This window comes from Manis javanica, chromosome 5 (genome assembly GCF_040802235.1).
Source record: "Manis javanica isolate MJ-LG chromosome 5, MJ_LKY, whole genome shotgun sequence".
Lineage (NCBI taxonomy): Eukaryota > Metazoa > Chordata > Mammalia > Pholidota > Manidae > Manis > Manis javanica.
Window position 1 is genome coordinate 82,711,259 of NC_133160.1, and position 25,643 is coordinate 82,736,901.

Here is a 25,643-nt window from a genome sequence, read left to right on the forward strand (position 1 = left end):
CATTTGTGTTAAAACAAAAGATCATTATTTTTCTTGCATTGCATCTCCTATTCCATATATTTTGCCATAAGTATCTTAGGTGCGGAGAACAGCTTTTTGGACCCCCCATAGATCATCCCCATCTGTTGCACATAACAACTATTTCATCATCAGTATCCAGAACACTGTCCTCAAGTATTTCCTTTTGGTCACTACTCAGAATCCCAGACCTCAGCCCCAAGAGTACATTTGGGTAATGCCTGTGCACACCTCTGTTTAGAGCTTCCATGGCTAGCTTGTCCCTTCCTTGGTTTATTGAGGGCTAGGACGAAGTCCGATTTATATATTCTGTCTTATGAAGTTTCTTTTATCATATCATAAATACCTACTGACTGGTGCTTTATTTTCTTGCAAGCAAGGCTTAATGACATCTGGGCTATCCAAAGCAGAAAGAAACCTCTCTCACCCATAGCCACCAAAAGACCATTCAGATCTTTTCTCATGGGATATTGTGGGATATGCAGAAATAGCCAATGGGCTAGGAATATTCCCTTGCCTTTGTTATACCAATCAAGTGTATGTATAATTACGTTTCTCATTTTCCAGCAAATTTTACCGGTGTCTTCAGCTAACCTTTTCTGAGTGCCTATCATTTCCACGGCATTGTGTAAAGCACTTCACATGGGTAACCTCATCCCATGCTCACAGACATATGTAATAATATATTCCCCATTACACAGGTCAAGGAACTAAAGCATAGAGAGATGTAATAAGTAACAAAGCAGAGATACCAGCCCCAGGACTGTGGGTCAAGAGCCTTGTTCCTCAATCACTACAGCAGGTTTTCTCTTCCATTCTCAGCCTTGGTATCAGTCCATGCAGGAACTCCTCTCTGACCTCATATGCAAACAAATAATGATGGCAAGCTGTCTCCTAAAGGGGTTTTTACATTCTGACACAAGAGCTGGGACCTGAATTGAGAATGCTTGGACTTAGTGACAGTTTTGCCATTTATCAACTTTGTGCTCTTAATCCCTCAACCTCAGTTACTTCACCTATAAAATGGGGATAATAATAATACTATCTCATGAGGTAGCTGTGAGAATTAAATAAGGTAATGCATGTAAAGTGATTATTCCAGGGATTAGCAGCTAGTAAGCACTCAAGAAAAGTATGATTACTATTATTCTGATCCTCAAAGGAGCTGAAGTCAATACATATACTTAGGATAACTCACTTCCTAATAGCCAAAGAGAAAAATTCCTCTTGAGTCAAGCATTCCTTTTTAGGTATTAATACCATAAAAGTCAGATATGTTGAAAGTTGAAATATTCCTTTGAAAAACTGGATTGATGATTTTGAAATTATTTAAAATAATCAGAGGGGTAAGGGACTATAAAACTGCCAGTGGCTATTTTTATCATACTGATTTTAATTGTGAACTCTATATACCATTGTTGTAAACTGTGAAGTATTTCAGTTGATTCCAAAATAACTTTGCAGTAAGGTAAAAATGATGGCATTTAAGAGAGAGGCTCAAAACAGCTGTACACCAAATACATCAGAGAGAAAGCTGTTTGTGAATGGATAAAAAAACCAACACCCACCTATTTGCTGTCTACAAGAGACTCACTTTAGACCTAAAGACGCATAGACTGAAACTGAAGGGATGGAAAAAGGTATTCCATACAAACAGGAATGAAAAAAAAAAAAGCTGGAGTAGCAATATTTATATCAGACAAAATAAACTTTAAAACAAAGACTGAAGCAAGAGACAATGAAAGACAATATATCATGATTAAGGGCACAATTCAGCAAGAAGATATAACAATTGCAAATTTCTGTACACCCAGCACAGCAGCATTAAAAATATGTAAAACAGTATTTAACCAGCCATGAAAGGGCAGATTGACCGTATTACAGAAATAATAGGGGACTTAATGCCCCACTTACCTCAATGGATGGATCATCCAGACACAAAATCAATAAGGAAACAATGGATTTGAATGAGACATTAAACCAAACGGAATTTACAGGTATATTCAGAGCATTACATCTAAAAGCAGTAGAATATACATTCTTTTCAAGTGCACATGGAACATCCTCTAGAATAGATCAGGTTAGGCCACAAAGCAAATCTCAGTAAATTTAAGAAGACTGAAATCACATCAAACATCTTTTCCAACCACAACATTATGAAACAGGAAATCAATCACAAGAAAAAAATACATTAAAAACATAAACATGTGGAGGCTGAATGGCATGCCACTATACAACCAATGTGTCAAAAGAATTCAAAGAATAAATCAAGAAATACTTGGAGAATAATGAAAATAGAAACAAAGTGGTTCAAAATCTGTGGATGCTGGCAACACAGTCCTAAGAGGGAAGTTCATAGTAATACAGGCTACCTCAAGAATCAACAAACATTTGAAGTAAACAATCTAACCTGACACCTAAAAGAACTAGAAAAAGAACAGCAAAGCCTAATTGGTATAAGGAAATAATAGATCTGAATGGAAATAAATGCAATAGTCTTAAAATACAATAGAAAATATAAATGTAACTAAGAGCTGGTTCTTTGAAGAGATAAACAAAACTGAAAAATTTTAGCCAGACTCATCAAGAAAAAAAAGAGACGGAACTCAAAATAAATGAAATCAGAAATGAAAAAGAAACTACAACTGACACCACAAAAATACAGTGATTAAAAGACAACAGTATTATGGAAATTATGTCAACGAACTAGAAAACTTAGAAGAAACGAATTCCTAGAAACATACAATCTTTCAAGGCTGAACCAGAAACAAATTGAAAATTTGAACAATTAGTAATAAAATTGAATTGGTAATCAAAAAACCATCAACAGGACAAACTCCAGGACCAAATGGCTTCTCAGCTGAATTCTACCATTTAAACAGGAGTTGACCTCTCCTATTCAAACTATTTCAAAAAATTAAAGAGCAAGGAAAGTTTTCAAATTCATTCTATAAAGCTAGCACCACCCTTGTACCAAAACTAGGCAAAGGGAGTACAAGAAAAAAAGAAAACGAAAGACCAATATCCCTGATGAACACAGATACAAAAATCTTCAACAAAATATTAGCAAATGAAATGCAAAAATATATTAAAAAGATCATTCACCTCATCAAGTAGGATTTTTATTCCAGGGATGAAGAGGTGGTGCAATATCCCAAAAAAATGGGATATATATATGATATTAACAAAAGGAAGCGAAAAAATCTCAAGAGATGCTGAAAAAGCATTTGACAAAATTCCACACCCACTCATGAAAACAACAAAACAACAAAATAAAAACATATATGACATGTATCAGCTCACACCATTTAGAATGGCCAATTTTTATTAAAACTCTCACTGTGCCGCTCCGAAGACCTCTCGGATTCTGTGCCCGGCTCCCACCCCCTCCTCCCTGGGCTGGGAGGCGACTCACCGGGGCCACAGAGGGCGGTGGGCTGGACGTGGGCACGAAGGCTGGTGGGCTCGGGCCGTAGGCGACAGGCATCCTCGGTTCCGCCGCGGAGGGAGTCGAGAGCAGCGGCCTGGGCCCTGCACGGAGGGCGCCGGGTGTTTACGCCCAGGCGGGCTCCCGTCCAGGTGGTCTCCCGCCTGACGGCCCTTTACTTTCTGATACTGGGAAGGACCGGCTGCCTTCCCGCCTGCCACAGAGACCGTGCTCCAGGCAGGCACGTGAGGGGAACCTACACCCCGTTTCCTGCCTCCATGAGGACTCCGGCCTCCCACCTCCTCGCTGGGGAGCGCCACAGGGCTTGCGCATGCTCAGCTGGCTGCCCAGAACTGGCCTGCGCCGGTCTCATGGTCTGATCCAGACAAGGCCTGTTGAACCAGGGGATGTGTGCGATGGAGTGTCATACGCTAATGAAAGGCTGATGTCAATCTGATTCTTGTTTCTTTGAAGGTGGTATGCATTGTCTCAAAGAAATTTTCTAAAATGTGTTTGCTTCTGCTGTTGCACTTGGGATTTGACCATTCCCAGTCTCCACCGTCTTCATTATCTACCAGACAATTCTCTCTCTTAGGAAACCTCCCAGCACCTTCACCACCCTGGGCTTTGCTCCTTTCAGGGAATGTTTTCGCCACCTCTAATTATCTGGCCAAATAGCTGGGGTGAAGGAGGTGATAAATGAATGCTCAGGGCAACTTGCTTACATTTGTTGTTCTGTGCCACCACATCATTACCCTGGGCTGGTGCTGAGCTGATGTCACTGTTTTTCTGCCCTGCAGAAGCAGTGGGATGGGGAATGACCAGCCAGAACAATGTGGGAGAGAGGAACGGGCACCTCCTCCTGCCCTCTTCACCTAGGATGCCATTCGTCATCGCCTTCTTCCTTTCACCACCACCCCCCATCCCCTCTCCCAGTCACAGACGCAGCTTTTGTATCTTGAAAGAGGTACATACAGCCTTAGAATACAACTTTTGTAAATATCCTCAGATGATTCTGAGACCCTGAAAGTATTTAAACCTTTGGAGCACAGATAACATTTATCTTCTCATGATGAAGCAGGCAATGACTGGACTAGAGAAAATCAGAGAAAGCAGACACAGGAGTATCTGAGACTGAGAGAAAATCAAGAGAAAGTGCAAGGTAGACCAAAATTCTGGATAGGAAGTTTCCCAGAGTGAAGTCCAAAGCATGTATCTCTTGTATATTCACCATCTCCTTTTATGGTGACAGCAGGCGGCCTTGCTGGGTCTCTTTCCACGAAGACGTGTTAAAATTCATTCGAAGGGCAATGGCTAAACTATCTATCTACTTTTGATAGCTCTTCCCTGGTTCAGACATAAGATCCTTAAATAACCAGAGAACAAGATCCAAACCTTAACCTCTTAGCCAGAATATAAGATTAAAAAGAAATTCAAAATAGAATGAAGAGTGGAATACAAGCCACTTTGAGGAGAGTTACAATGTCTGTCCTAATGGCATAGATAGATGTGGCAGGGTGTGTCTTTAATTCAGAAAGAACAGATGATCGGAGATCTGGTAATACAGGACTCACGAGGCCATTATTAACAGCAACAGAGGAGGGAGGCTGCTAAGAGGGGGCGAACAAGACTCTGATTATGAATAGACCTTAAGAGACATCTTTGTACATTTGGATCCTGAAACAAAGATTCAGAGGCTAGGTTCCCATGATTCTGCTGATAAAATTGAATCAGAGCATTATTCTATTATTACTATTGCTGAACTGTACTTAACAGTATCGTTGTTCTAACTTCTTTCCTACCCCATCAATCTACTTACGGCTTTCAGTTTGGATCAACGTAGAGAATTTCAGATTAACGGTATTTATCATTTTATTATGATATCTACCTAGCTATTCATCTATGTAAAGAGATTATTATCTAGCCTTGAGAAAACTTACCAAAAATAAATATTTAAAATTATAAAAAAGAATATTCATTTATGAAAGATAGCCAAATACAGATAAAGGAAAAAAATAAAACAAAATGCTCATCACATCACTCTGCAGCTATATAATAAAGGGTGCCATAATCTCTATTAGTTTTCTCAAGCAACCTCCCCAAAAGTTATTTTTCTTCAATATGAAAAATTCATTACTATGGTTTCATATTTCACAGAGTAACTAGGTTTAAGAAACTGCCACATGTCAAGTTTCCATAGTTTCAAAGGCTTAACTCCTTTTCCAAATATCTGTATAAAGCCAGATTTTCTTCAAATACTTCAACAAAAACATCACAGCAAAATGAACACAGAAAAAAATATGAGAATCCAACTATCAAGTCAGAAATTAAACAGATTTAAAAATATAAAACAATGCCACTCATCAAAATTTTTTTGTTTTGGAAAATATAGTTATTTTTCATAAAACATTGTTTGTGCTAACATATAATGGGATAGCTATTTTTAAATGAATTAATAAATGTCTTAAATTTTTCTCAGTTTTACTTTCTGGTATTGTAAATAATGACTGATATAATCCTCATAAACATAAATTGAACTCTAAGAGGGTAAAGGGGTCATTGACCAATATGTTTGAGAACAACTGAATTATTTCCTTCCCTTTAAATTACAGTTGAGGAATCTGTGATATAGAATGGTTAGATTACTCAATCCAAGTCATAAAATTAGTTCATTTTCATGTTTCCAGAATTTAAAAAGTCTACATATTTATCTATGAAAGTTCTAATTTTATAAATGAAATTCTATATTTTTTGCATTACTGAATTCTACTAAAATATTGCTTCTAGTCATATTAAGGTAACTATAGGCTCTTTTGATATTTTTAAATCCTTTCAAAAACTCTATGGAATGCATCTTATGAAACTATATATTTCAAATACCAGTTTCTTTGAGAAAGATGAATCGTATTATCCTTTCAGAACCAGAGTTTCATCTTGGATAAGTTGATAATTCTTTTTCCAGTTCTGTATTTTTGTTGAGTTCCACAGGGTCTCATGCAAGTGAATGCTAATAAATATCAGAAAGTTTTTTCAGTTCAAAATAAGGAATCTGTCTGCAATGTTCTATTTATATAGTACATAAACACACATAGACTTAATAAATTTATAAATTTGTAAGGTATAGTTCAAGATTTTCTACTCAACTTTTGAGGATATCCTAAGCATTATCTAAGTCTTATTCTGAAAACACAATAAAAAATGATTTGAGACAATTTTTCAGCCTAGCAAAATTCCAAATGTATCTTTAATTATAACTGCAACTACAATTACCAAAGTTAATTTGACACATGCAATATAATCCCTCTAGTATCTTTGAGAATATGGCATCTTTCATGGCACCAAGTCTTTTGATGCCATGATATAATAAATGCACTGTTCCACACCAATATAGACACAAAAACCATACAGTACTTGCAATAAATAAAAACTGCTTTACATAGCATCTTGATGAGATAAGTGTGTGTTATATTCTTTTAACAGAACAAGAAACTAAGCTGTAAAGACCTGTTCAGACTTGCCTAGGGTGAATCATAGAATTAACTGGTGAAGCTGAAGAATAGGAATTTTCAAGGTTTTATGAGCTTGTGACAGTAACGGTATCTCTTTTGCATTCAGAATCAAGAAGGCTTGAGATAGATTTGGTTCTACATTACATTTGTATACTTCATGCACCTTGAATACAGGACATGGCTTAGCAGTGGCATGAGTTGAATTTTTCATTGATCAGAACTCACTTTTCTTTATCCTGTAAGAACTTAGCAATATTATGGATAGTCCCTTGTGAGTGCATACTGAATCCACCAACAGCTGAATATTCAAGGCATTTTGCTTTTTAAAAAAAAATGGAAGTGTTTGACATTTAATAAATCCTCATGTGCTGGGTGTTTGCGATGTGGTGAATACAACAGGCACGGCCACTGCTCTGATAGCTTATCTTTGAGTATGAACAGTTGAAATACACAAATAACTTTAGCTAATAAAGTACAATAAAAAATTTAAACAGAATAATAGCACAAAGTAATGAAAGAAAGGCAGGCTTCTTTAAATAGGGCCATCAGTAAAGGCATCTTTGAGCAGCTGGCATTTCAACTGTGGAGAGACCTAATGAGGAGAAGCTAGCCCTACAAACATTAGGGGACAGACTTGAAAATGCAAGGGCCAAAAATGGGAAGAAGTTTGTTGTGTTTGAGGAACAAAGAGAAAGGAGTGTTACTGTAGTTTAGTGCAGCAAAGTGAGATGGAGGGAGGTCAGAGGTTAGTGCACTTGTGTGAAATGAAGGAAGGCCAGAGGCTATTATACTAGGGTGAAGTCAGAGATAATTAGGCAGGCCAGATGGGGCATGCTCTCATAGTCTGTGGGTGAGTTTGGATTTTATCCAACCTTTTGGGAAACTTTTTGAGGATTTTAAGCTAAGGACTCACAGGACATAATTTGCAATTTTAAAATAGGGAAGGAAGGAAAGAAGGGAAACCAATTAAGTGAGTGATGATAGTGATTGAACCTGGGAAATAGCTGTAATGGAGAAAAGTTGACATATTTAGGTTATATTTTGAAAGTGTATTTTACAGGAACTGCCAATGATTTGGACATAGGGGGTGAGGGAAAGAGTGCATGTAATTATTTCCAGACATAAAATATTAACTACAACTTTACCAAAAGTACAATCCATAAAAGTAAAACTTAGACTTAATCAAAATGAAAACTTTCACTTTGTCAAAGACTGTTAAGAAGACAAAAAGACAAGCTACAGACCGGGAGCAAATACTTGCAAACCACATATTCACCAAAGGACTAATATCTAGACTATCTAAAGAACTCTCAAAACTCAGCAGTAAAAAACAATCACATCAGAACATGGGCAAGAGACAGGAAGAGACATTTCACCAAAAAATATATATGGATGGCAAATAAACACGTGTTTAACATCATTCATTAGGAAAATGCAAATTAAAACCACAAAGAGTGGTTTTAGAAATGTCAGCAAGTTTTTAACTTCAGAATAAGAAATATGCTTGCAGTGTTCTATACTTCATCATGATGCTATGTAATCAACACTATATGTATATATAGATATGTAGAGAGATATAATCTCAGAATGGGCAAAATAATAAATAGTAACACTATCAAATGCCAGCAAGGATGTGGAGAAATTGGATCACTCATACATGGCTGGTGGGAATGTGTAATAATACAGATGCTCTGGAAAAGTTTGGCAGTTTTTTAAAAAAACAAACATGCAAGTACCATACAACACAGTAATTGCCGTCCAGGCATTTATCCCAAAGAAAGGAAAACTTACATTCACACAAAGACCTGCTCAGGAATGCTTATAGTCACTTTATTCATAAGAGCAAAAACTACAGACTATATAGCCTTTATTAGTCATATCATCAGATGCGTCTTTGGACATGAATGGTTAAACAAATTATGGTACATCTGTATTGTGGAATACTGCTCAGCAGTAACAAAGGAATAAACTATTGATAAATGCAACAAATATGGATGAATCTCCAGAGAATCATGCTGAGCATTAACAGATAATTCCAAAAGGATATATATACTGCATTAGTCCATTTCTTTAACATTCTTGAAATGCTTAAATTACAGACATGGAGAACAGATGAACAGATTCCAAGGTTAAGGAGGAGGTGAGAGTGGGACGTTGGTGTGGCTATAAAAGGTCAACATGAGGGCCTTTTGTGTTGATGCAAATGTTCTATCAATGTCAGTATACTGGTTGTCAATTGTACTATAGTTTTGCAAAATGGTAACCTTGGGGGAAGTAAGTAAAGGGTACCTGGGATCTCTGTATTATTATTTCTTACAACTGCATGAGAATCCACAATTTTCTCAAAATAAAGTTTGATTTTAAAAAACACTTAACTATTTCACAGTATTCCTACATATATATATATATGAATATCTTTTGCTTAAATATACAACAGGACTTGTGGAAATTTTGGCTAGGACCCCAAAAGAGTAAATACAACATTGCAAAGTGAGTCGTGACCACACTGTAGGACTTGTATAAGTAGAGGGTAATTGGCTGAAAGGCTCTAAACTACTTGACTCACTTCAAGGTTCTCATATGATTGAGAGTTAGAGATTTCAGGAGAAAATTTACATAGATCACTGTCGTTATGTTGTGATAACACCCTTCCCTTCAAGGAAGAGAGAGAGACGGTAGACCCTCTTCACCCTAAATCAAAAAAGGAAGCTTTATGGAGGACACTGGGAGAACTTTAGGTCGGTGACAATGAGAGTATTTACTCCCCATTTGGAAAATCTTAAAAGCTAGAGGATGACTGGCTAGTTGCTCACGGGGCAGAGAAAAGAAGGGGTAATATGGGTGTACAGAGCGGCCACTCTGTAACAGGATTTCTGGTTTTCCTGAATTCCAGCAGTCTGTTGTTGGACAAACAATGTAGCTTTCCCAAAAGCCAAATGTGAGTCACTCACTTAAGAAAGCCAGGATGGGGTTTTCTTAGGTTATGTCTGAAAGGATGGCCAAGAAAGGTGAGTAGTCTTCTGCAGAATGAAGCCAAGTAAATAAATATAGGCAAGGACCAGCAGGAGCAGCGATGCATTAGTGCCTGTCTTGGGAACAGAGGGGGTCTTAGAAGAAGCCATGAAAATGCTGATGAGAGAGAGGGTCAATCTTAACATCTGCTAAGTCCTGAAAGTGCCAATGCTAGGTCATGAAGATAGTACCAGTTTAGTAAGAACTTTTCCTGTAAGTTCCTTCCATTAAATATCATACTCCAACTCTGGAAGGGCCTGTAGGCCTGACCAAGATGGAGTGGGAGCATCTCTGTGGGGAAAGAGAGAAGCAGCAGAGAGAATCCTCCTTTCTCTGCCTCCCAGAGAGCTAGCTTCTTGCCTGCAACTGGCCTGGAGACAGGGCAAGGAGACAAGTCTTAATTTGAAAGCCAGAATTAAATTTTGACCTTATTATTTTAATTGTTAAACTGAGATTAAGTTTAAATAACCAAGTAACTGTTTCTGTTATCTAAGAATGACCAGAAAAAGCATGAAGACTGCTTACGATTTCATTCAAGAATAGGGGAAGAACCAGCCTCCCAGAAAGGGTAGTGGAAGAAGATAATTGATTTGCTCTAAGAATATACAAGTTCTGCTTGTTCAATACTCTAAACACAAAGGTACTATTCCTATACATCCTTACAAAATTTTTCCAGATTATACTTTCGTGATATGTAAATATATACGTATACACACACACATGCTATATATAAATACACACACACACACACACACACACAGAATTACGTGCTTGCCCCCCAGTATGAATATAATACCAGTATGAATATAACTACCAAACTAGTATGGTTGTGGAAGAGCTATTTATGATTTCCAGTTTCTTTACATTAGTCTACTTATTGAGAAGTAATATGATACTAACTGTGCAGTTGCATATTCTGGGTTAAGGTGAGTCTTACTGTATGCAAGGCTCAGCTTTTAGAGGAATAGCAAAACTATTACAGTTGGAAATTTTTTTCTTCAGCCTTGCTCAAGCAAGGCCTCAAAAAATTGGCTGAAAACTCACAATTGTTCCTCTCCATGGAAATCTTTAGTAAAAGGCAAAAGATTTATGTGATCTGAAGAGAAACCAGAGTATACAGTTGGAAATTTAAGTTGGAATCCAACTCCTATTCAGAAAGAGAAACTAACTTTCTCCCTTCACTGAAGTTTCATATTTCTATGGCCACTGACCAAAGCTGTTTTTTTTTCTCTGCTAAATATCACCAGGATCAAAATGCTTTGATTTAATGTACATTTGACCAGAAACAGATGGGAGGAAAAAAACAGTAGAGATAATTCAAATCAGAGGGACATCTGAATAGCCAGTGACTGGCCAGTGAATACTAATTCTACACATTCTTAAGTCCTCCAGAATAAATGCCCAAAGGAAAATGCTTGGGAACAGAGAATGCAGAACAACTCCAGTGATTTGGATGTATTCATTCATAATCTGAAAAAGATTTAGCATGTTAGGCATAATTTGATTTTTTTCATATTTTTATTTTGAGCATATATACAAAGATTGCTTTTTTATAGTCACTTGAAACTTAAATCTTTGGAATTTAGAAATTTAATATTTTAAAAATTACTAGAATAGTCATTTTTAATATATTTTTTTAAATGGTACAAAGGTCACTATTACCTTGTAGATTCTGTGAACAGTTTTTTTTACTGTTTGTTTGGTTATAAAATTACATAAATATTTAAAATTCCTAAGGAGATTATTAAAAATATTAGTAGCACTTAACGTTGATATTATATCATCATCTCTCTTTGAGTGTAGGTTCTTCTATTATTTTATTTTCTTTTATATATATATATTTTAAATTAAGGTATTATTGATACACACTTTTATGAAGGTTTCACATAAAAAACAATGTGGTTACTTCATTCACCCATGTGAGTGTCCCCCCACACCCCATTACAGTCACTGCCTAACAGTATAGTAAGATGTCACAGAGTCACTATTTGTCTTCTCTGTGCTACACTGCCTTCCTCATGATCCCCCCCACAACATATGTGCCATTCATAATACCCTTCAATCCCCTTCTCCCACCCACCCCACCCACCTTCCCCCACCGCTCCTCTTCAGTAACTAGTCCCTTCTTGGAGACTGTGAGTGTTGCTGTTTTGTTCCTTCAGTTTTGCTTCATTGTTATACTCCACAAATAAGGGAAATCATTCAGTACTTGTCTTTCTCTGCCTGGCTTATTTCACTGAGCATAATGTCCTCCAGCTTAATCCGTGTTGTTGCAAACGGTAGGATTTATTTCTTATAGCTGAATAGTATTCCATTGTGTATATGTACCATATCTTCTTTATGCATTCATCTACTGATGGACACTTAGGTTGCTTCCTTGTCTTGGCTATTGTAAATAGTGGTGCAATAAACATAGGGTGTATATGTTGTAGGTTTTGTTTTTGATTCATCACAGAATACGCTTGTTTAAATTGTTTTTACCATTTCAAATTCTGGAGGGAGAGAACACTCAGCTTGAAAGTAAGAATTAAATTGTAAAAACAAATAAAAATAGTATAAAGCATTAAGTTTGAAAGAACTATTATCACAAATTTTGTATTCTTTTAAAAACCACAGAGTAAATAAACTCCAAGAATTATTTGCTTCATAAACAATTTCATTTCTTATGTATATATAGTAATTTCATTAGAGAAAACCCTACATGCTCTTATATATATGTCACTTAACATATAGGTTCTTAACTCAACATTTTCTGTAATACATAGAGATACAGTGACCTGTTATAGGGAAAAAAGTATAAAAGAGATAAATTAGGGATAAATCACTTTCATTTCAAAGGGATATTTCATTTTACTAAGTCTTTCATTCAAGAGACCATTAAAATAGTTGCATTATTAGTATTTTTAAAATAGGAATTGATTTACAGGGAATGTCTCAGGAACTGTATAGAAATAATAAAAACTTGTACAGAAAGTATTATATATGCATTTCTTCCTAGTTATCTATAAGTATTTTTTAAAGCCTCTTATTTTTCTCTTCTTGATAGTTAAAGTGCTTTAAAATATAATAGACATTAAGAAAAACTATTGCAGTACTATGTAGAGTGAATTAAAAAGATATTTGGATTTTTTTGTATTCACTTCTGAAATAGTTATTTTGGTCACAGCAGTAAAATATAATTGGTATCAATGACATTTATGCAACACTGTAAAAAACTGTAAGTCTTTCCTTCTTGTCTTCTTCCTTTTTCTATTGACCAATTTAGAAAAAAAGCAATCTTTCCCTGTCAGTCCCCTTCCCGCCTCTGACCCGCAGATAAGGAAGGAGATGCGATGAGTTGTCGAAGACCTGCAAGGACCAGCCAGGGGGCTCATGGCGTAACAGCTCAAGAGCAATGCCGAAAAGGCATTTCTTGTATTTATTGAGTAAATGAACTTACAATGAAGTCAAACATCATTATCCGGCCTTGAGTCTAGCCCAAGGACGTGACGCTTCTCAAGGATACCAAAACTGTGTGAAGGTGGCTCCAAGCCATGAGAACTGCTTTGGTTCTCATCACTCAGTCCTTGATTACACATCAACAGAGTGTGTAGGAAAAACAATCAAGTCATGTATGCTTATACATTTTATTTCTACATTACTTGAATTATGTATTAACCCAATCAATCCCACATTTCCCACACTTTATCTTTTCTTTAGTCCAGAATCTGACCATGCATACATAGCTATTATAAGGGTGACATGGATGTTAGCCCAAAGTGGCTTGATCATGATTTAGTCTTTCCATCCATTTTCATCTATAAATAATGCTCTTATTTGTTCCATCATACATTTCATTTAGTCTATTTAGCTTTACATCTTCCAGGTTACAGGTTTAATTAGTATCTATACTTAGCACATCTTATGAACTCTGCCTATGTCTCACACACTACTTGCTTACTCGTTCTGCACTTACCACTGTATTCTCCAGAAGAACACAAATAATACAGCAAACTAACATTACTTCATCTATTCAGTTCAATACATTGGTATCACTGATAATGTCTGAATTATTTCACTCTTTTTCACGTTGCTTTTCCTCACTTTCCTCCCAATTTTGGTAATTTTGAAAAGACAATAGGGATGTTTTGTGCAAATTCCCCGAACTTATTCAGTTCTTCAAAAAATTTATATTTTATATTGACATATATCCTGTGAAATATATCTTTTTTTTTTTTTTCCAGGTATAATTTTTTTTTTTTTTTTTGAGAGGGCATCTCTCATATTTATTGATCAAATGGTTGTTAACAACAATAAAATTCAGTATAGGGGGGTCATCTTCTGAAGCATAACGAACAAGTTCTTACATGGTGAACGAATTCTTACATAGTGAATAAATTCTTACATGGTGAACAGTACAAGGGCAGTCATCACAGAAACTTTCGGTTTTGATCATGCAATATGACCTATAAACAATCAGGTCAAATATGAATACTCGTTTGATTTTTGTACTTGATCTATATGTTGATCCCCCATTTCTCCTACTATTATTATTATTTTTATTTTTAATAAAATGCTGAAGTGGTAGGTAGATGCAAGATAAAGGTAGAAAACATAGTTTAGTGCTGTAAGAAGGCAAATGTAGATGATCAGATGATCAGGTGTGTGCCTATGGACTAAGTATTAATCCAGGCTAGACAAGGGCATCAAGACATCCACGGATGCAGAAGATTTCTCTCAAAGCAGGGGGGGTGAGGTTCTGAGCCTCACCTCTGTTGATCCCCAAATTCTCACCTGATGGCCCCCCTGCGACTGTGCCTGTCTTAGGTTGTTCCTCCCTTGAGGAATCTTACCCGTCTCTGGCTAACCAGTCATCTTCCGGGGCCATACAGGGAAATGTAAAGTTGGTAAGTGAGAGAGAAGCCATATTGTTTGCAAAGGTTAGCTTTTTACTTCTTTGCAGATTTATGCCCTGTGGCTTCTATGCCCAGCACTTGTCTCAAGGTATCTTTACCACCTGGAGGAATTATGATACTCGGTAAATTCGATATGAGGCACGAATTCTATTTAAGGTTTGTAATTAGGAAGGAAGAAGAAAAGCTATAGATGTAGCATACGAAGGAAACTTGGGAGGATTGATTATTTCTTTGACATATCTTCTTGTATAGTACCTTAAGTATGTATAGGTTTTAAACTACTAACTAATTTGCACACATATATTAACATAATAGGAATACGGTGACATAAACAAAGCAAATCTATAATTACCATCCATCTCCAGTGAAGCCAAGAAAACCATTTAGGCACCCTAGGCATTTGTGAAAATTTATCTATGATATGATGGATATTGTCCAACTGTACTTGAACCATCAGACAAATTAAAGCAGCCCATTTCTGGGATCTGTTCACATCCCATATGTTCTTTTAACCATAGATAGTCTATAGTCATGAGATTTTGGAGTGCTACAACTTGCACCCCTCCCAACTCCTGGTTGAGTTCCAACAGTACAGATCCGGTCAAATTCGTTGTCTCACTGTTTGCACATGCCAGCCTAGACATCTCCCTCCTCATTCTTATGGCAAGTCCAGGAGATGGTGGGCTGGATGCAGCCACAACCGCAGCATCGTCCGAATCCCTGTGGAGGCTTTTTGATGATCATCCCCCGGCACAAGTCCTCCAGAGAGTGCTGATGCCGGAAGCTCCTCCTCATATCGTATCTTAGTTCATTTTCTGGGTATCCAAGCTAGGCCTTGATCTCCTGCATAGAAACAAACAGACCCTTTGCCCACACTTTGACATGCCCTCTATACCACTGTGCAGAACTCATTGGAGGTCAGCACACAGTAACTGCTTTTTTTTTTTTTTTTTTAAATTAAGAGAAAGGAATATTATCAGAAAAGAGTACCTCCATAGCTGATCATCTGACACCCTTTAAGTGATCAACATTAAGGATATTTAAAGCATGCGTTGATCTTTGATTTACCAATCAAACAGGATCTTTGATTTATCCTGTTAAGGAGTAATCCCCCTTTTCCTTCTTTCTTTCTTTCTTTCCTTTTTTTTTTTTTTTTTTAATTTTTAATCTACACTTACCTGAAGAATACTATGTTTACTATGCTCTCCCCTATATCAGGTCCCCCCTAACAACCACATTACGGTTACTGTCCATCAGCTTAGCAAAATGTTGTAGAGTCACTACTTGTCCTCTCTGTGTTGTGCAGCCCACCCTCCCCTTGCTCCCTCCCCCCCATGCATGCTAATCTTAATAACCCCCTTTTTCTTCCCCCCCCTTATCCCTCCCTGCCCACCCATCCTCCCCAGTTCCTTTCCCTTTGGTACCTGTTAGTCCATTTTTGGGTTCTGTAACTTCACTGCTGTTTTGTTCCTTCAGTTTTTCCTTTGTTCCTATACTCCTCAGATGAGTGACATCATTTGGTATTTCTCTTTCTCCTCTTGGCTTATTTCACTGAGCATAATACTCTCCAGCTCCATCCATGTTGCTGCAAATGGTTGGATTTTTCCACTTCTTATGGCTGAGTAGTATTCCATTGTGTATATGTACCACATCTTCTTTATCCATTCATCTACCGATGGACATTTAGGTTGCTTCCAATTCTTGGCTATTGTAAATAGTGCTGCGATAAACATAGGGGTGCATCTGTCTTTCTCAAACTTGATTGCTGCGTTCTTAGGGTAAATTCCTAGGAGTGGGATTCCTGGGTCAAAAGGTAGGTCTGTTTTGAGCATTTTGATGAACCTCCAAACTGCTTTCCACAATGGTTGAACTAATTTACATTCCCACCAGCAGTGTAGGAGGGTTCCCCTTTCTCCACAGCCTCGCCAACATTTGTTGTTGTTTGTCTTTTGGATGGCAGCTATCCTTACTGGTGTGAGGTGATACCTCATTGTAGTTTTAATTTGCATTTCTCTGATAATTAGCGATGTGGAGCATCTTTTCATGTGTCTCTTGGCCATCTGTATTTCTTTTTTGGAGAACTGTCTGTTCAGTTCCTCTGCCCATTTTTTAATTGGGTTATTTGTTTTTTGTTTGTTGAGGCGTGTGAGCTCTTTATATATTCTGGACGTCAAGCCTTTATCGGATCTGTCATTTTCAAATATATTCTCCCATACTGTAGGGTTCCTTTTTGTTCTATTGATGGTGTCTTTCGCTGTACAGAAGCTTTTCAGCTTAATGTAGTCCCACTTGCTCATTTTTGCTGTTGTTTTCCTTGCCCGGGGAGATATGTTCAAGAAGAGATCACTCATGTTTATGTCTAAGAGGTTTTTGCCTATGTTTTTTTCCAAGAGTTTAATGGTTTCATGCCTTACATTCAGGTCTTTGATCCATTTTGAGTTTACCTTTGTATATGGGGTTAGACAATGGTCCAGTTTCATTCTCCTACATGTAGCTGTCCAGTTTTGCCAGCACCATCTGTTGAAGAGACTGTCATTTTGCCATTGTATGTCCATGGCTCCTTTATCAAATATTAATTGACCATATATGTTTGGGTTAATTTCTGGGGTCTCTAATCTGTTCCACTGGTCTGTGGCTCTGTTCTTGTGCCAGTACCAAATTGTCTTGATTACTATGGCTTTGTAGTAGAGCTTGAAGTTGGGGAGTGAGATCCCCCCCTACTTTATTCTTCTTTTTCAGGATTGCTTTGGCTATTCGGGGTCTTTGGTATTTCCATATGAATTTTTGAATTATTTGTTCCAATTCATTGAAGAATGTTGCTGGTAATTTGAGAGGGATTGCATCAAATCTGTATATTGCTTTGGGCAGGATGGCCATTTTGACGATATTAATTCTTCCTAGCCATGAGCATGGGATGAGTTTCCATTTATTAGTGTCCCCTTTAATTTCTCTTAAGAGTGACTTGTAGTTTTCAGAGTATAAGTCTTTCACTTCCTTGGTTAGGTTTATTCCTAGGTATTTTATTCTTTTTGATGCAATGGTGAATGGAATTGTTTTCCTGATTTCTCTTTCTATTGATTCGTTGTTAGTGTATAGGAAAGCTACAGATTTCTGTGTGTTGATTTTGTATCCTGCAACTTTGCTGTATTCCGATATCAGTTCTAGTAGTTTTGGAGTGGAGTCTTTAGGGTTTTTTATGTACAGTATCATATCATCTGCAAATAGTGACAGTTTAACTTGTTCTTTACCAATCTGGATTCCTTGTATTTCTTTGTTTTGTCTGATTGCCGTGGCTAGGACCTCCAGTACTATGTTAAATAGCAGTGGGGAGAGTGGGCATCCCTGTCTGGTTCCCGATCTCAGAGAAAATGCTTTCAGCTTCTCGCTGTTCAGTATGATATTGGCTGTGGGTTTATCATATATGGCCTTTATTATGTTGAGGTACTTGCCCTCTATTCCCATTTTGCTGAGAGTTTTTATCATGAATGGATGTTGAATTTTGTCAAATGCTTTTTCAGCATCTATGGAGATGATCATGTGGTTTTTGTCTTTCTTTTTGTTGATGTGGTGGATGATGTTGATGGATTTTCGAATGTTGTACCATCCTTGCATCCCTGGGATGAACCCCACTTGGTCATGGTGTATGATCCTTTTGATATACTGTTGAATTCTGTTTGCTAATATTTTATTGAGTATTTTTGCATCTACGTTCATCAGGGATATTGGTCTGTAATTTTCTTTTTTGGTGGGGTCTTTGCCTGGTTTTGGTATTAGGGTGATGTTGGCTTCATAGAATGAGTTTGGGAGTATTCCCTCTTCTTCTATTTTGTGGAACACTTTAAGGAGAATGGGTATTATGTCTTCTCTGTGTGTCTGATAAAATTCCGAGGTAAATGCGTCCGGCCCCGGGGTTTTGTTCTTGGGTAGTTTTTTGATTACTGTTTCAATTTCTTTGCTTGTAATTGGTTTGTTTAACTTTTGTGTTTCTTCCTTGGTCAGTCTTGGGAGGTTGTATTTTTCTAGGAAGTTGTCCATTTCTTCTAGGTTTTCCAGCTTGTTGGCATATAGGTTTTCATAGTAGTCTTTAATAATTCTTTGTATTTCTGTGGAGTCTGTCGTGATTTTTCCATTCTCATTTCTGATTATGTTGATTTGTGTTGACTCTCTTTTTCTCTTAATAAGTTGGGCTAGAGGCTTATCTATTTTGTTTATTTTCTCAAAGAACCAGCTCTTGGTTTCGTTGATTTTTGCTATTGTTTTATTCTTCTCAATTTTGTTTATTTCTTCTCTGATCTTTATTATGTCCCTCCTTCTGCTGATTTTAGGCCTCATTTGTTCTTCTTTTTCCAGTTTTAATAATTGTGATGTTAGGCTATTCATTTGGGATTGTTCTTCCTTCTTCAAGTGTGCCTGGATTGCTATATACTTTCCTCTTAAGACTGCTTTCGCTGCATCCCACAGAAGTTGGGGCTTAGTGTTGTTGTTGTCATTTGTTTCTATATATTCCTTGATCTCTATTTTGATTTGTTCATTGATCCATTGATTATTTAGTAGCATGTTGTTAAGCCTCCATGTGTTTGTGAGCCTTTTTGTTTTCTTTGTAGAATTTATTTCTACTTTCATACCTTTGTGGTCTGAAAAATTGGTTGGTAGAATTTCAATATTGTGGAATTTACTGAGGCTCTTTTTGTGAGCTAGTATGTGGTCTATTCTGGAGAATGTTCCATGTGCACTTGAGAAGAATGTATATCCTGTTGCTTTTGGATGTAAAGTTCTATAGATGTCTATTAGGTCCATCTGTTCTAGTGTGTTGTTCAGTGCCTGTGTGTCTTTACTTATTTTCTGCCCGGTGGATCTATCCTTTGGGGTGAGTGGTGTGTTGAAGTCTCCTACAATGAATGCATTGCAGTCTATTTCCCTCTTTAGTTCTGTTAGTATTTGCTTCACATATGCTGGTGCTCCTGTATTGGGTGCATATATATTTAGAATGGTTATATCCTCTTGTTGGACTGAGCCCTTTATCATTATGTAGTGGCCTTCTTTATCTCTTGTTACTTTCTTTGTTTTGAAGTCTATTTTGTCTGATATTAGTACTGCAACCCCTGCTTTCTTCTCACTGTTGTTTGCCTGAAATATATTTTTCCATCCCTTGACTTTTAGTCTATGCTTATCTTTGGGTTTAAGGTGAGTTTCTTGTAAGCAGCATATAGATGGGTCTTGCTTTTTTATCCATTCTATTACTCTATGTCTTTTGATTGGTGCATTAAGTCCATTTACATTTAGGGTGACTATTGCGAGATATGTACTTATTGCCATTGCAGGCTTTAGATTCGTGGTTACCAAAGGTTCAAGGTTAGCTTCTTTAGTATCTTACTGCCTAACTTACCTCGCTTATTGAGCTGTTATATACACTGTCTGGAGATTCTTTTCTTCTCTCCCTTCTTATTCCTCCTCCTCCATTCTTCATATGTTGTGTGTTTTGTTCTGTGCTCTTTTTAGGGGTGCTCCCATCTAGGGCAGTCCCTGTAGGATACCCTGTAGAGGTGGTTTGTGGGAAGCAAATTCCCTCAGCTTTTGCTTGTCTGGGAATTGTTTAATCCCGCCATAATATTTAAATGATAGTCCTGCTGGATACAGTATCCTTGGTTCAAGGCCCTTCTGTTTCATTGCATTAAGTATATCATGCCATTCTCTTCTGGCCTGTAGGGTTTCTGTCGAGAAGTCTGATGTTAGCCTGATTGGTTTTCCTTTATAGGTGACCTTTTTCTCTCTAGCTGCCTTTAAAACTCTTTCCTTGTCCTTGATCCTTGCCATTTTAATTATTATGTGTCTTGGTGTTGTCCTCCTTGGATCCTTTCTGTTGGGGGTTCTGTATAATTCCATGGTCTGTTCGATTATTTCCTCCCCCAGTTTGGGGAAGTTTTCAGCAATTATTTCTTCAAAGACACTTTCTATCCCTTTTCCTCTTTCTTCCTCTTCTGGTATCCCTATAATACGAATGTTTTTCCTTTTGTATTGGTCACATATTTCTCTTAGTGTTGTTTCATTCCTGGAGATCCTTTTATCTCTCTCTATGTCAGCTTCTATACGTTCCTGTTCTCTGGCTTCTATTCCTTCAATGGCCTCTTGCATCTTATCCATTCTGCTTATAAATCCTTCCAGGGATTGTTTCACTTCTGTGATCTCTTTCCTGACATCTGTGATCTCCTTCCGGACTTCATCCCACTGCTCTTGCATTTTTCTCTGCATCTCATCCCATTGCTCTTGCATTTTTTTCTGCATCTCTGTCAGCATGTTCATGATTTTTATTTTGAATTCTTTTTCAGGAGGACTAGTTAGGTCTGTCTCCTTCTTAGGTGTTGTCTCTGTGATCTTTGTCTGCCTGTAGTTTTGCCTTTTCATGGTGATAGAGATAGTTTGCAGAGCTGGTACAAGTGACCGCTGGAAGAGCTTCCCTTCTTGTTGGTTTGTAGCCTTTTCCTGGGAGAATAGCGACCTCTAGTGGCTTGTGCTGGGCAGCTGTGCGCAGACAGGGCTTCTGCTTCCTGCCCAGTTGCTTTGGGGTTTATCTCCGCTGTTGCTGTGGGCTTGGCCTGGCTGGGGCTGTTCCTCCAAAATGGTGGAGCCCCGTTGGAGGGGGAGCAGCCAGGAGACTATTTATCTCCGTAACGGGCCTCTGTGCTCCCTGCTGCCCAGGGGGTTAGAGTGCCCAGAGATCCCCAGATTCCCTGCCTCTGGTCTAAGTGACCTGTCCTGCCCCTTTAAGACTTCCAAAAAGCACTCTCCAAACCAAAACCACAACAGCAACAAAAAGGAAAAAACAAGCGATTTTTTTTTTTGTCCTCAGGTGCCGGTCCCAGGCACCCGCTCACTGGTCCTGCTGCCCTGTCTCCCTAGCACCAGGGTCCCTGTCCTTTCAAGGCTTCCAAAAAGCACCCACCCACCGGTCCCGCAGGGAAGGAACGCTCGATATTCTTTGTCCTCAGGCACTGGTCCCAGGCACCCGCTCACCAGTCCCGCCGCCCTGCCTCCCTAGCACCGGGGTCCCTGTCCCTTCAAGGCTTCCAAAAAGCACTCGCCAAAAAGAGAGAAAAAAAGGGGAAAAACGCGTGATTTCTTCCGTCCTCAGGTGCCGGTCTCAGGCACCCACCCACCGGTCCCACAGGGAAAAACGCGGGATATTCTTTGTCCTCAGGTGCCGGTCCCAGGCACCCGCTCACCAGTCCCGCCACCCTGCCTCCCTAGCACTGGGGTCCCCGTCCCTTCAAGGCTTCCAAAAAGCGCTCGCCAAAAAGAGAAAAAAAAAAAAAAAAAAAAAAAAAAGGGGAAAAACGCGCGACCTCCTCCGTCCTCAGGCACCGGTCTCAGGCACCCGCCCGCCGGTCCCGCAGGGAGAAACGCGGGGTGTTCTTTGTCCTCCAGCGCTGTTCCCAGGCACCTGCTCACCGGTCCCGCCACCCTACTTCCCCAGCAACGGGGGCCCGTCCCTCTAAGGTTCCAAAAAGCGCTCGCCAAAAAAAAAAAAAACCGCTCCGGTTTCTCTCCACCCGCCGGGAGCCGGGGGGAGGGGCGCTCGGGTCCCGCCGGGCCGGGGCTTGTATCTTACCCCCTTCGCAAGGCGCTGGTTCCTTGCAGGTGTGGATGTGGTCTGGATGTTGTCCTGTGTCCTGTGGTCTCTATTTTAGGAAGATTTTTCTTTGTTATATTTTCATAGCTCTATGTGTTTTTGGGAGGAGATTTCCACTGCTCTACTCACACCGCCATCCTTGAAATATATCTTTTATTTTTATTCTAGGAAACCAATGCTTTAGAAATATTTTCATGTAATTACAGTACCCTTAAAAATCTACTGACAGGTGATGTCTTCATCCCTGTTCTTTATATACGCCATTTATTTGACATATGAGACTTGCTAAATAGTCCCTTGTGCCACAGCTGCACTAGATCTTGTAGTTGCCCTCTTGAATGATGTAAAAATACACAGACAGGGAAGCCCTCTACACCTAATGGCTATAAATGAATTTCTAAGGATTATGTAGATGTAGAATAGCTAACTGGCAGCTTCCTATCCCTCCCCAACATGGCTACTCACGACCAGTATTTCCAACAAAGCTCAGAAAAGTTAGACTTAGTCTCAATCAACATGCTCATCAATAAAAATCTATTGAATGTTCTTTACAATGCACTTGGAAAAAGCAGAAGTTAGCAAATTCTCACATTTATTTTATCTTCAGTGCTTTCCTAAAATGATCTAAATAAAATGTGCTATTTTTTAAGTCATTTTAAAACTTCTCTCTTTTAGGAGACTTTCTCTTTCCCAATTATAAATTCATAAAAAGTAAAAGAAAAGAGGCATATTTGGGGATAAAAGGGAATAACTTTAATATGCCTTGAAGACTGGGTACATAAAGAGAATGAGGTTGGGCAGAGTGGCAGAGGATTGCATAACATAATGCTAGGAGGTTTAGATTTTTATCCCTTTGAACCTAGACTTGTGCTCTCTAGCATCAAATATGGCTAATTACATTTATTTAATATAAAAATAATATAAAAATAAAAATAAAAATAAATATAAAAATAAAAATTCAGTTTCTTGGGTACAATGGTCACATACATTTTTGTTGTTGTTGTTATCATTGATCTACAACTACATGAAGAACATTATGTTTACTAGGGCCCCTCTTCACCAAGTCCATCAGCATAGCAAGATGTTGTAGAATCACTACTTGGCTTCTCTGTGTTGCACAGCCCTCCCCGTGCCCCCCCCACCCCCACACTACACATGCTAATTGTAATACTCATCTTCTTTTTCCCCACCCTCATTCCTCCCCTCCCTCCCATTCTCCCCAGTCCCTCTCCCTTTGGTAACTGTTAGCTCATTCTTGAGTTCTCTGAGTCTACTGCTATTTTGTTCCTTCAGTTTTTCTTTGTTCTTATACTCCACATATGAGTGAAATCATTTGGTATTTGTCTTTCTCCACCTGGCTTATTGCACTGAGCATAATACCCTCTAGCTCCATCCATGTTGCTGCAAATGGTAGGATCTGTTTTTTTCTTATGCTTGAGTAATATTCCATTGTGTATATGTACCACATCTTCTTTATCCATTCATCTACTGATGCACACTTAGGTTGCTTCCATTTCTTGGCTATTGTAAATAGTGTTGCGATAAACATAGGGATGCATCTGTCTTTTTCAAACTGGGCTGCTGCATTCTTAGGGTAATTTCCTAAAAGTGGAATTCCTGGGCCAATGGTATTTCTATTTTGAGCGTTTTGAGGAACCTCCATACTGCTTTCCATAGTGGTTGAACTAATTTACATTCCCACCAGCTGTGTAGGAGGGTTCCCCTTTCTCCACAACCTCGCCAACATTTGCTGTTGTTTGTCTTTTGGATGGTGGCCATCCTTACTGGTGTGATGTGATATCTCATTGTGGTTTTATTTTGCATTTCTCTGATAACTAGCGATGTGGAGCATCTTTTCATGTGTCTCTTGTCCATCTGAATTTCTTCTTGAGAGAACTGTCTGTTTAGCTCCTTTGCCCAATTTTTTTTTGGTATCATTAAACTACAATTACATGAAGAACATTATGTTTACTAGGCTCCTCCCTTCACCAAGCCCCCCCCCCCCCACATACCTCTTCACCGCCACTGTCCATCAGCATTAGATGCTGTAAAATCACTACTTGTCTTCTCTGTGTTGTAGAGCCTGCCCTGTACTCCCCTCCACATTATACATGCTAATTGTAATGCCCCCTTTCTTTTTCCACACCCTTATCCATCCCTTCCTCCCCATCCTCCCCAATCCCTTTCCCTTTGGTAACTATTAGTCCATCCGTGAGTTCTGTAATATTGCTGCTGTTTTGTTCCTTCAGATTTTCTTTCCTCTTATACTTCACATATGAGTGAAATCATTTTGTGCTTGTCTTTCTCTGTCTGGCTTATTTCACTGAGCATAATACCCTCTAGCTCCATCCATGTTGTTGCAAATGGTAGGATTTGTTTTCTTCTTATGGCTGAATAATATTCCATTGCGTATATGTACCACATCTTCTTCATCCATTCATCTACTGATGGACATTTAGGTTGCTTCCATTTCTTGGCTATTGTAAATAGTGCTGTGATATACATAGAGGTGCATCTGTCTTTTTCAAACTGGGCTGCTGCATTCTTACCTCTGCCCATTTTTTAGTTGGATTATTTGCTTTTTGTTTGTTGAGGTGCATGAGCTCTTTATATATTTTGGATGTCAAGCCTTTATTGGATCTGTCATTTATGAATATACTCTCCCATAGTGTAGGGTACCTTTTTGTTCTATTGATGGTGTCCTTTGCTGTACAGAAGCTTTTCAGCTTGATGTAGTCCCACTTGTTCATTTTTGCTTTTGTTTCCCTTGCCTGGGGAGATATGTTCATGAAGAAGTCACTCATATTTATGTCCAAGAGATTTTTGCCTATGTTTTTTTCTAGGAGTTTTATGGTTTCATGACTTACATTCATGTCTTTGATCCATTTTGAATTTACTTTTGTCAGTGGGGTTAGAAAGTGATCCAGTTTCATTCTCTTACATGTAGCTGTCCAGTTTTACCGGCACCATCTTTTGAAGAGACTGTCATTTCCCCATTTTATGTCCATGGCTCCTTTGTCATATATTAATTGACCATATATGTTTGGGTTAATGTCTGGAGTCTTTATTCTGTTCCACTGGTCTGTAGCTCTGTTCTTGCACCAGTACCAAATTGTCTTGATTACTGTGGCTTTGTAGTAGAGTTTGAAGTTGGG

General features: G+C 38.4%; 1 protein-coding gene and 1 non-coding gene across 3 annotated transcripts in view; both read right to left on the minus strand.

Moving 5' to 3' along the window:
* The window catches only part of MCUB (mitochondrial calcium uniporter dominant negative subunit beta), a 144,888-nt gene extending 141,265 nt beyond the window's left edge, over positions 1-3,623 (minus strand). The window contains exon 1 of one of the 2 annotated variants that reach the window (XM_073237188.1): positions 3,434-3,623. In XM_073237188.1, coding sequence (XP_073093289.1) covers positions 3,434-3,505 — 72 coding nt within the window. In that variant the 5' untranslated portion in view covers positions 3,506-3,623. The remainder of the gene's footprint in view (positions 1-3,433) is intronic. The other variant, XM_073237191.1, reaches the window with a different exon arrangement.
* A 7,343-nt stretch (positions 3,624-10,966) lies between these two features.
* Positions 10,967-11,082, minus strand: LOC140849810 (U5 spliceosomal RNA). Its single transcript, XR_012131999.1, has one exon. It is a non-coding gene; the product is annotated as a U5 spliceosomal RNA (small nuclear RNA).
* Between the last annotated feature and the right edge of the window lie 14,561 nt (positions 11,083-25,643).